The following is a 12,693-nucleotide window of genomic DNA, read 5'->3' as shown; positions in this document are numbered from 1 at the left end:
CCCCAGCCCTAGCCAACCCACTCTTTTAGTTTTTATGGATTAGTCTGTTCTGGCCATTTCATATAAATGGAATCATACAGTATGTAATTCCTTGCCAATTTTATGTTCTGTTGAGAAATAGACACCAGAATCAACAGATTAAAGTTACAATATGAGCTTTGTTGCTGGACTGGGGCTTGACCTTTGGCTAAACCAATCTGTCCAACTCCAGAGGGGGACTTACTTCTGGATACCCTCTCAGTGCCTCAGCAGGGACAAAAAGAGAAGGGAGGCAGGCAGTGTGACTGACAACTCTCGAGTGCCCTTCCACTTTGTACAAATGGAACCCAGGTAACCCATAACAAGCATTATTTTTAAAGAGTCACAGGGCTTTCAATAAAATAAAGGAAATAACATTCTAACAACAAAACAGAGGTAAGAACACATTTTGCTGGAATCTGAGGAGCAATAGTAAGTGAACACAATAGCTTAGAGCTACCCTGGAGACAAATGTCCATATAAGCTGGGATCTGAGAGCAGGTCTGGGTCTCTTGCAAGGTAGGTGAACTAAACTTAGTTCATCCAATCGACACATGAAAAGATGATTAAACTTATTAGTAGTCAGAGAAATGCAAATTAAGATAACATTGAAGTAGCTTTTTGTTTGTTCGTTTGTTTTGAGACAGAGTCTCACTGTGTTTCCCAGGATGGAGTTCAGTGGCACAATTCCAGCTCACTGCCACCTCCACCTCCTGAAATCAAGCAATTCTCCTGCCTCAGCCTCCCAAGTAGCTGGGATTACAGGTGTGCACGACCACATCCAGCTAATTTTGTACTTTTAGTAGAGATGGGGTTTCACCATGTTGGCCAGCCTGGTCTTGAACTCCTGACCTCAGGTGAGGAGCCCCCTCGGCTCCCCAAAGTGCTGGAATTACAGTCGTGAGCCACCACACCCGGCCTGAAGTAGCATTTGTTAAAAGTATATGCTCTAGAGAAACTCTTGCATATTGTATAAGAGTCAGAGAAACAAAGAATTTGTTGCTATGTTGTTCTTAAAAGCAAAAACTGGAAATAAATGCTTGTTTTGGGTGATTAGATAAAAAATATTATGATGTATTCCCACAATGGACTACTATATAGCAGTGAAAATAAATGAACTAGAGCTACATTCTTCAACATGGATGAGTCTTAGAAATATAAATGTTGAATAAAAAAGCAAGCTACAGAATTTTGATATAATTTCTGTATAAAGTTCAAAAAGACAAATTATATATTGGTTAAATGTGGTAGGCCAGGCATGGTGGCTCACGCCTGTAATCCCAGCACTTTGGGAGGCTAAAGTGGGCTAATTGCTTGAGCCCAGGAGTTTAAGACCAGCCTGGGCATCACAGCAAAACCCCATCTCTACAAAAAAACACAAAAAATGAGTTGGGCATGGTGGCCTGTGTCTGTAGTCCCAGCTACCCCAGGGCTGATATAGGAGGATCACCTGAGCCCAGGAGGTTGAGGCTGAAGTGAGCTGAGATCACGCCACTGCACTCCAGCCTGGGTGACACAGACAGACCCTGTTCAAAAAACAACAACAAAAAAAACTATATATAATATATATACACATATATATATATACACACACATACACACTTTAATATATAGTATATATTTTACTATACAGTATATATTTTACTATACAGTATATATGGTAAAATTATTAAGAAGCAATGGATTGATAAACACAAAAATCAAGATAGGAGTTGCCTCTGAAAGGGGTGAAAGGGGATGGGATGAGAGAGGGAGTGCATGGGAATTAGTAATGTTCTAGTTGTTGGATTGAGCAATATGTTTTCTTTCTTTTCCATACCGCCGCACACACACATCATGTAGTTTTATTCAGTTTTAAACAAGATTGGGACAGTAAGTTCATGAGTGTTCATTTATTGTTAGCCTTGAGAATTCCCATCTGTATTTTGTTACATATTATATAATATATGTAGAGAGAGAATGTTTCAAATATTACATAACATGAAGAGAGAGAGAGAAAGAAAGGGATGGCTTTCCAGATCTACCTCTGGAAGGCAAGTCAGAGCCTTGGCCCAGGTGTCCTTAGGACAAGGAAACAGCAGGGGAAAACACACAGGCCTAGGGTTGGAAATCCTTCAAAAGATGGGAAGAAAGGGCAGAAGGAAGCTTTTGCAGGTGGTAGATATGTCCATTGTCTTGACTGTGGGGATGGTTTCATGAATGTGTACTTGCGTCAGAAATCAAGAAACTGGACTGAGCAAAATGGCTCCTGCCTCTGATCCCATCATTTTGGAAGGCTGAGGTGGGAGGATTGCTTGAGCCCAGGAGTTCATGACCAGTTTGGATAACAGACTGAGACCCCATCTCTACAAATATTACAAATTAAAAAGTAAATAAAAAGAATTCATCAAACTATATACTTTAAATGTATTTAGTTTATTGTATACTTTAAACATGCATCATTTATTGTACAAATTAAGATATTAAAAACAAAACCCAGGAAGAGGTTGAAGCCAGACTCTTTTCCCAGCCTGCCCCGTCAGATACAAGTCCATCTTCCTTCCAGTCTGCAGATTCTCCCCATCCCACACACAGTCCCTTCCTCCCTTAGGAGGTACATTTTGTTTCTTCCAGCCTAGTAATAGGACTTGCCCCCACCTAAAACATAAAACAGAAAGTGTTATGAATTACTTGCCTTACACTGTTGAGTGAATTTAGTTTTTGTTTTTGTTTTTTTGAGACAGGGTCTCGCTGTGTCACCCAGGCTGGAGTGCAGTGGCACAATCACAGCTTACCGCAGCCTTCACCTCTCTGGTCTCAAACAGTCCTCCCACCTCAGCCTTCCGAGTAGCTAGGCCTACAGGCATGCGCCACCACACCTGCTTTTTTAAAAAAATGTTTTGTAGAGATGGAGTTTCTCTACATCTATATGCTGCCCAGGCTGGTCTTAAACTCCTGAGCTCAAATTATCCTCCCTCCTCTGCCTCCAAAAGTGTTGGAATTACAGATGTGAGCCATTGCACCCCCCCAATGTGAATCCAGGTTTTGAAAGCCAGATTCCATATTGCCTGAGAGTGAGTTATCTAGATTCAATTCTCTACAATTAAGAATCCAAAGATAAAGTAAAAAAAGTTCCTTTAACTTAAGCATTGTTTTGCTCTTGCAACCTATAAGGCTGAAACAAGTGCCCATGGGTTCGAAATGAAGCTGTCCTGACCTAGCGTTATTCTCAATGCTAGATGGTGTGTTGAGATCCGTCCCACAGAAGGAAGAGCAGCACCAGGATAAGAAGCTGCGCCTCGGAATCCACTAAGAAGACCTGTCTACACTTCAGGGGAGCCTCAAGAACTTTCATTGCACTTCTAAAATTCAGCCTTGTTCATTCAGAAAATAAGGATGGATTTTGTGAATAAATGAAAAGATTTTTTAAGGAAGCTAATTTATTTCTAGGATATAAATGGTGTTAATCAGAATATTTGTATTTTAGATTTATGTGTGGGTTTTCCATAATGTAGCAGTGTGTTATTTTATTACACGAAATGAGGGAGCAATAAGCAAATGAAATCACAAGTAGGGACTGATTTCTATTTATCTTGACTTTAGCCAATTTGAAAGGGTCTGCTTCACAGGAGGTCACGCCTCTGCAGGGAATCACACACCTTTTGAGAAATATTAATTCTTTTGAATTACAAGAGTGACAGTTAGTAAACTGTTCCAGGGAAATAAAAGTGTCATCTTTTATGAGTCAGTGTATAGCAAACCAAAAGGTCACATTTATACCCAAAGCTTTCTAGTAATCAGAATTTACTTAATTAGGATTGACTCATAAAAATAAAGTTAGTGGACTTGGTCACCATTTTTAAAGTATATTTTGTAAATGTTAATTTTTCTTAAATATTTTCATATGTAGAATCACAATGATGTGTTGGATCCAACAATGATGTGTGGTCCTGCTTATCACAGAGTTTGGGTAGCAATAGGAAGAGAGTGTCATCTGAGACAGTGTCGCTGCTTGATATCACTGACTCTTGAAATCACTAACAGTGAATGTCAAATTTGGTTATGATGTTAGCAGAGAAGAAATATTTGAGTCTGAGATATTGAAACTAACCTTCCAAGAATTCCATTAATAAATGCCGCTTCCCCATATAGTCTTCCCCTCCATATAATTAGCACAGGTTGTCTCATGGCTTTGATCTTAAAAGGGAAGAGCCTTTTAAAAACATTTGCAAACCTCAAGAATAAATACTGAAAGTCTTGAAAATGTGGTCATTTCAGCTATTCCAGATTGCTCTCAGTGATTTCTCACATTCTCATTTGCTAAAAATCTTTCAGAAAATTTGGGATTTTCAGAAAATCCCAAAAATGAAGGTACATATTCTGTTCTCTCCTAGGTTAGAGAGGGAGTGGCCTGGGTTACTTCATGAGAAACGGCTTGCTGGTTCTGTGTGGTCAGGTTTGCCTCTGCTTTTGTTCCCTGCCTTTCCATGATATCACATGGCCTCACTGGGCTTCATACCGGTTTCTCAGAATTACACACAAGACCATCCAAACGTTGGTTTCATGCCAGGGCTGTGACTGCAGCCTGTGTCGGTCCATGAGGAGTTTAGAGTCATCATACCAGGCAGCCGAGAACTGCCGTAAACACTACGCAGATGGAGGGCACGGGATAGGACGGGAGAGGAGGCAAGGTACACTTAGAGGTAACTAAGGCTAGTTTGAAAATCACAAGTTGAGCTATTCTTATCAGTATAAACACACTGAGATTGCTTACCTCAAAATTGCTTTATTACATTAACTCTCATGCTTCAGCTCTTGGATTTGTTATTTCTTACTAACATGTCAAGTACACTAAACATTTTGTAAATCAGTCAGCAAATAATTTGTAAGACCCAAAAGCCTGGCATACTGCCAGGTCTGTGGATTTGTGTGTTGGGTGTTGAGATGGGATATGAGAGGAAGAAGCATACAAATGGGAAAAACCTGTGTTTGGAAAGGGAAAATTTGGTATTTCCACAGTACTATTAAGAGAGTCATGATAATGTCATTTTTTTTCTTCTGTACAACTGGTCAGATTTCAATAAATAATCATTGACAGTTTACTGTGTAGCTTCAGGTGAAGTCTATGAGGGCAGGGAGATGCGTGTGTGTGTGTGTGTGTGTGTGTGTGTGTGTATGTATGTGTGTGTGCCCCAGTGTCTAGAACAGTACCTGGCATACAGTAGGCATTCCGTAAATATTTGTTGATTGAATGACTGCTGAACATTGCTAGACCCTGGGGATGAGATGTGTGAGAAATGCTTCCTGATTTCAAGACACTCATAGTCAAGTGGAAGATACAAGCGTGGAATCAAGTAGTTAGGTGCCATGGCTCACACCTATAATCCCAGCACTTTGGGAGGCTGACGGGGGTGGATCACTTGAGGCCAGGAGTTCAAAACCAGTCTGGTAAAACTCCGTCTCTACTAAACACACACACACACACACACGCCATGAGTGGTGGTCCACGCCTGTAATCCCAGCTATTCAGGAGACTGAAGCAGGAGAATCGCATGATCCTGTGAGGCAGAGGTTGCAGTGAGCTGAGATTGCGCCACTGCACTCCAGCCTGGATGACAGAATGAGACTTAGTCTAAAAAAAAAAAAAAAAGAAAGAAAGAAATGTCCCTGGACCAACAGACTACTTGTTAGAAATGCATATTCTTAGGGTGCATCCTAGACTTACTGAATCAGAACCTCTGGGGATGAGCCCAGCAAGCTGTGGTTTTACCACCCTCTGGGTGATTCTGATGACCTTTAAGGCTGAGAACTGCTGCTGTGGATATAACTATAGGAACACTGGGGCACACAAGGACTTACCAGCGCTCTGGGGAGTCATGGATAGGGGTCTGTAGAGGCAGAAGTGACGAGGTGGGGCCTGAGGAGATCCAGGGATTCACCAGGCAAACAGTAGGAATGAGACAAACTTCTGAAAGTGATGGAGACAGATGGTGGGGCAGGAGAGTGACTGTGGACGTACTCAAGGACTACTGAGCCGCCCAGGAGCCTACCTGTGGGAGAGGCTGTGGAGAAGCTCTGTGGGCACTGTTGACCCAGATCTATAAATTCCCAGCATTCACAGACCCAGATCTATAAATTCTCTTAGCCTGAGAAATCACAACTTAAAAAATACAATGTCTTCCTAAATTTCAAAGAATGGGAGGATGATGATAAGTTCATAATTTGTAGAGAATAACTCTGCCATTTGTTTACTGCCTAAGTGACCACAGAATATGCTGCTGTGAGGGGAGCTAAGCATAAGCATTCACCTGATTTCCTTCAACCTGTTCATGCAGAGCATACGCAAGTGTATGTATTGTCATTGTATTGCTGCTGAAACTTTTTCTTTCCTTTTTTGAGGCAGGGACTCGCTCTGTCGCCCAGGCTCCAGTGCAGTGCTGCTTTCATAGCTCACTGAAGCCTTGACAGTCTGTGCCCAAGCAGTCTTCCCACCTCAGCATCTCAAGTAGCTGGGACTACAGGAATGTGCCACCATGCCCAGCTAGTTGTTTGTTTTGTTTTGTTTTGTAGATAGAGGGTCTCACTATGTTGCCCAGGATGGTCTTGAACTCCTGACCTCAAGCAATCATCCTGCCTCTGCCTCCCGAAGTGCTGTGTTTACAGGCATGAGCCACTGTGCCTGGCCAAGTTAGCTTTATTTCTGGATCAATGAATGGTCCCAACACTCTATAAACATGAACTCTGTCTTTAGTGACATGATGATACATAAATGAGCTTATTGCCCCTGGAATGTCTGTAACTAAACCCACATAACACTTGGGAAGGAGAAGGAAAGAAGTGAGCCCATCCTGGGACAGGAGCTCCTTGGTGAGTGTAGCACAAAGTGATTTGTTATGGAAAGTACATGTCTTTCCAGAAGGACATGAGCCAGACTTTCCTGGAATACTTCCCACCACCCCATGCTTGTCAGAAATTGGGGGCCAGGCCAGGATGAATGAGGGAGAAACCACAGTTCATCCCAGTGCTGACACCCACACCCAGAGAGGCCCAGGCCCAGGATGTATCCCAAGAGCAGAAGGTGGAGGGAGGAGGCTGGTGGGAGTTCACTTCCTATGGAGTGAATGGAAACAGCCTGGCTCTACCTAATGTGTGTGGGGGCTGGGGTGGTTTGAACAGCTTGAAGTACCTTGTGTAGTGTGTGCGCATATTCACCACGTTAGAAAAAGACAAAAAGAAGAGCTAAGCCAGAAGTTTTGAAATACTGTGGTGCATGATGCTGTTGAGTTGCAAGAAAGGGAAGCTCATGAGCCAGGAGGCTTCTGGGTAGCAGATCCCAACTCCTGACCAACTTTGTTTCACCCATGGTGATAACCAGCGGAGGTTCTCCAGGTTCTTTTCTTGAACATGCCACAATTCATTCAAAAATATTTGTGAGGCCTTAGCTTACCGTGAGCCAGGAGCTATGAGGAGTACAGATATAGTGGTGAGCAAAACCAGACACAAACCCTCCCCTCGTGGAGTTTATGGTCTAGTTGGGGAGATGGACGTACATCAAATATTCATGAAAATGAATGAAAGGTATGGCAAACTGAAAAGAACTGCCCCCCCCCCAGCAAATACAGGCACATGTTTTTTCAATTCTTCCACTTCACAGAGATTGGTATTATTATAATCATGTTGGCACCATGGGCTGCACTTAGTGGATCCAGAAAGTTCTACTAGTTTGGGTTTTGTTTTTTTTTTAAGATATCCTACATGCTTAAGCAGGGCATCTTTTGGAAAACTCTGGAAGGTGAGTGTAACACACTTTTGGAAAACTCTAGGTTTCCAAAAGATTTTCCACATCTTTTAAAAAATGCATTAAAAATGCAAATAGGGCTGGGTACAGTGGTGCACACCAGTAATCCCAGCACTTTGAGAGGCTAAGGCGGGTAGATCACTTGAGGTCAGGAGTTTGAGACCAGCCTAGCCAACATGGTAAAACCAGCCTAGCCAACATGGTAAAAAACTTAAAAAAAAAAACCTAGCCCGGCGTGGTTGTTGCAGAATATTCAGGAGACTGGAGAGACCAACAGGCAATTGGTCAGCAGATTAGCATCCCAAGCTGAGCAAAGGAGAAAGAAAATGGGATACTTTTTATACAACCAGGATGACGTAGCAGCTAACAGGTTTACAGAAGCCAGAACAAAGAACAGTTAATTAATTTGGAACACATCTTGTAATTTGTAGCATGTAAGAATGTACAGCACTGTACAAAAGAACAGTTAATTAATTTGTAACATGTAAGAATGTACAGTGCTGTACATTCTTTGGGTGTTATCTTGCCCTGTGACTTTGCAGCTGGTTAGCAAGAAAAACAGAAGTCTTGAGATGCCTGGGAACTTTGCTGAGAATGTGGGAGAATAGATAATGTAGGTTTTACAGGGAGTTAGTTAATTTTAAGCAGAGCTGGGGGTTAGGTTTTATATTAAACAGCACACAACACAGCAAAATTTACTTTATATACAACTACAAATTGTAAGGTTTTGTTTTTACTATTAACTCCCTTATTCATGGTGACGTGGGCTTGTAATCTCTGCTTCTCCGGAGGCTGAGGCATGAGAATCACTTGAACCCAGGAGGCGAAGGTTGCAGTGAGCTGAGATCGTGCCACTGCACTCCACTCCAGCCTGGGTAACAGAGCAAGACATGCCCCCCCACAAAAAAAAAGAAGAATATGACCAGGACCCTTAACCTCAAGATTCTGTGACTTGTCAGGGTGGAAAAAGATGTATGTAAATAAGTATAGATGTGATTAAATAAGTTTTAATAAGGAGCAGGGGAATTTAGAGAAACTGTACCAAGCATTAAATGTATTGTTTTTAGTAACCAGAAATTCCTTTTATGGATGTAATTAAGATTTTATAGTGTTTGAGAGGCCAAGGCAGGGAGACCACTTGAAGCCAAGAGTTCAGGACCAGCTTGGGCAACATAGCAAGACCCTGTCTCTGCAAAATTTAAAAAAAAAGAAAAAAAACTAAAAAATTAGCCAAGTATGGTGATGCACACCTGCAGTCCCAAGCTGAGGCAGAATAATCACTTGAGCCCAGGAGTTCAAGGCTGCAGTAAGCTGTGCTTGCACCACTGCACTCCAGCCTGGGTGACAGAGTGAGACCCTGTCTCAAAAAGAAAAAAAAAAATGCAAGTAGTACTCTACTCTCAGATATGAGTGTTTCTGTTGACCAGGAATTTTACCATTCTTGGTTCTTTTTGATGCTTATGAAAGGACACAGTTTCTGCTGAGTGGAATGTGCTTTAGTGTAATCTGATGAAGAACTCCTATGCTGGAAAGTGTTTTATTTTGCAGAAAAAGCACAAGCTCCACAGAGGGCAAAGCGGGGGAATATTTCAGTTATCCATTGCTGTATGACAGACTACCCCCGAAAACTTAGTGGCCCAAGCCACTATTTTATTTTGCGCGATTCTGTGAGCCAGGAATTCGGGCAAGATTCAGCAGGATATCTCCACTCCCTGTGGTGCTGGCTGAGGTGACTCATGATTGGGTGCCCCTGGTGGGTCAGCTGAGAGGGGGGCTCAGCCAGCACAGGGACAATGAGGCTAGACCATCCACGGGGCTTCTTTCAGGTTTCCAGCACCTCACCTTGGATGGTGAAACAGCTGGGTGCTGGCCAGGGCTCTCCAGCAGGGTGGCCAGACCTCTATGAGGTGGCACAGGGCTCTGACAGTGAGTGCTCCACAAGAACGAGCCCAGCGTTTCCACTGCATCATGCTGGCTCATGGCTCATTGGCCAAGGCCAGTTTTATGGCCACACCCAGAGTCCATGCGGAGGCCTGCACAGGACATGGAGCATAGGACATGGAACCAGAGGGTATAGTTCCCAAGGAACCACAAAAGTAACATTCACCACAGGGATGGAGCAGATCACTGAAGGGAATGCCACTGGGAATGGAGCCCCATGTCCTGGCCCCTGAGCAGAGTTCTGTTCCCAAGACCATTACTTCTCATGGAACTTTTCACCTCCCTCACTCACATTATGGCAATACCAACAGTCATTGCAGACGATTCTGAGAACCTTCAAATTGAAGCGCTCATGGTGTTTCCTAAGAAGCTGCAGTCTAGCCAGACGTGATGGCTCATGCCTGTAATCCCAGCACTTTGGGAGGCTGAGGCGGGAGGGTCACTTTGGGAGTTTGAGACCAGCCTGGCCAATATGGTGAAATTACTAAAATTACAAAATTACAAAAATTAGCCAGGTGTGGTGGCAGGCGCCTATAATCCAGCTACCCTGCTGAGGCAGGGAATTGCTTGAACCTGGGAGGTGGAGGTTGCAGCGAGTGAAGATGGTGCTATTGCACTCCAGCCTGGGCGACAGAGAGAGACTCTGTCTCAAAAAAAAAAAAAAAAAGAAGTTGCATTTGTCCAAATCCACAAACCCAGATTTCAGTTGGCAAGTCCGAGAGGTTCTGGGTAACTGTTTGCTGCACAAATGTGGGTATTCTGAAAGTTTAAAGATTCATCTTCAATATACTAGGGAAAGCCACATGCTTAAGTTGAAGGGTAAAATGTGTTGTGACAGGGGACACAATATTTGCAAGTGGTAGTAGGAGTAGGATTTTATTTCACTACCTTAATTTTTTAAACATCATTTTCACGTTGTCACAGGAAAAAATTTTAAGTAACAGTTGTATCACTGCTGTTAGGATTTCATGAACTCTTGATTGTTCTACCAGGTTCCTGACAGTTATATTGGGGAGAGAGTAGGGTAACTTGTGCCTTTCAGATACTATGCTTGTGGCCTATATTTTTACTTGCAGACCTGGGGGGGGCCTGCTTTGTACTTTGCATTTCTCTCTGTAGGAGTGGTTCACACCACCAAAAACCACATTCTTTTGTTTTTTTGAAATGGAGTCTCACTCTGTCACCCAGGCTGGAGTGCAACCCTGCAATCTTAGCTCACTGCAGCCTCCACCTCCTGGGTTCAAGCAATTCTCCTGCCTCTGCCTCCTAAGTAACTGGGATTTCAGGTGCCCACCACCACCTAATTTAAATTAGCAGGTGCCCAGCTAATTTTTGTATTTTTAGTAGAGACGGGGTTTTACCATGTTGGCCAGGCTGGTCTCTACTCCTGACCTCAGGTGATCCATCCACCCAGTCTCCCAAAGTGCTGGGATTACAGGTGTGAGCCACTGTGCCCCGCCCACATTCTTTTGGATTCTAGCAAAGTATTTTGTATGCAAATAACATTTCACAAATATTTGTTCATTTGAAGTCTATTTCAAGTTGAATAAAGAATTGAGTGAGAAAGTCCCAGAGTAGGCCTATTAGGCTTTACATGAAAAGTATAATCTATAGCTTTGGAGAATGTGCTCAGCTCTTATAAATCAACAAATAAAAAAGTCAATACCCTGATAGAAAATGAGCAAACTACATAAATAAGCTTATAATAACAGAACAAGAACAAATGGCTTACATGAGAAAACAATTGTAATTAAAGAAATAGATAATGAAATTATTTTTTAAACCTCTATAAAATAACGTAGTATGTGATATAGGGAGAAAGAAATCCTTAGTCACTGTTTGTACAAAAGTACACTTCTATAACTTTTTTAGAAAACAGTTTGTCAAAACAGCTTGTGCATCAAGAAACAAAAGTTCATATGGCTTTTGACCTTTTCTAAGAAACTTCTAAGGAAATAGAGATAGAATCAACGCTTTATAATCACAGTGTAATTTTATACTGGTGAAAAATTGGTAATAACAGATACTGGTAGAAGAATGGTTTTATAAATTATGACACATCCCATTATTATATTTTTTCAACCTTTTAAAAGTATTATTTTCAAAGGGTAGTTAGTGACATAGGCTATTGAATGACAGGAAAGTGGTTACCATTTTGTGCTAAATGGAAAAAGTATAGAATAGTCATTGGGAAAATGCAAATTAAAACCACAGTGAAATACTACTACATAACTTCTTACTCAGAATGTCAAAACAAACAATACATTTCCTGGCCAGGATGCACAACAAGGAGAAACCTTAGTCTTGCTGGTGAGACTGCAAATAGTATAGCCACTTAGAAGACAATATGACAGTTTGTTATAAAATTAAACATATTCTTATCACATGATCTAGCAAGCCCACTCTAGACTGAAATTTATCAGCAACATATGAGAGTTCCAGTAGTTTTTCATCCTTGTCAGCACTTGGCATTATCAGCTAAAAAAGTTTTTAGCCATTATATAAGGTATGGATGAGTATCTCTTTGTGGTTTTAATTTCCCCTTTGATGAGTGTATCCTTCTCTAATGAAAAGTGAAATGAAAACCTATACTGGCTGCTCCACAAATATTTGTAGCAATTTTATTTGTAGTTGCCCCAAACTGGAAACAATCAGATTCCACTAAGAAATAGATGTTTTGAAACTCCAGTATATCCATACAGTATAATCTAGGAACCTCCTTTTTATTTTCTTTAGAGATGGGATCTTGCTATGTTGCCCAGGCTGGAGTATAGTAGCACGATCACAGCTTGCTTCAGCCTTGACCTCCCAGGCTCAAGTGATTCTCCCACCTCAGCCTCAAGAGTAGCTGGGACTATAGACATGCGCCACCATGCCTGGCTGGTTTTTTGTTTTTTTTTTTTTTTTGAGATGGAGTTTCACACTGTTGCCTAGGCTGGAGTGCAGTGGCACAATCT

At 41.9% G+C, this 12,693-nt stretch overlaps 1 protein-coding gene across 6 annotated transcripts in view; it reads left to right on the top strand.

The window, feature by feature from the left end:
* CDADC1 (cytidine and dCMP deaminase domain containing 1) overlaps positions 1–5,099 on the top strand; it is a 41,322-nt gene extending 36,223 nt beyond the window's left edge. For 3 of the 6 annotated variants that reach the window (XM_035297877.3, XM_035297873.3, XM_078358630.1), the window contains one exon: positions 2,738–5,099. In XM_035297877.3, coding sequence (XP_035153768.3) covers positions 2,738–3,033 — 296 coding nt within the window. In that variant the 3' untranslated portion in view covers positions 3,034–5,099. The remainder of the gene's footprint in view (positions 1–2,737) is intronic. The other 3 variants (XM_002742664.6, XM_078358724.1, XM_008991894.5) reach the window with 2 other exon arrangements.
* The last annotated feature ends 7,594 nt before the right edge of the window (positions 5,100–12,693 follow it).

Source organism: Callithrix jacchus, chromosome 1, assembly GCF_049354715.1.
Source record: "Callithrix jacchus isolate 240 chromosome 1, calJac240_pri, whole genome shotgun sequence".
In the NCBI taxonomy this organism is placed as follows: domain Eukaryota; kingdom Metazoa; phylum Chordata; class Mammalia; order Primates; family Cebidae; genus Callithrix; species Callithrix jacchus.
The sequence above is the reverse complement of the archived record's forward strand: the minus strand, read 5'-3'. Positions and strand labels throughout refer to the sequence as shown.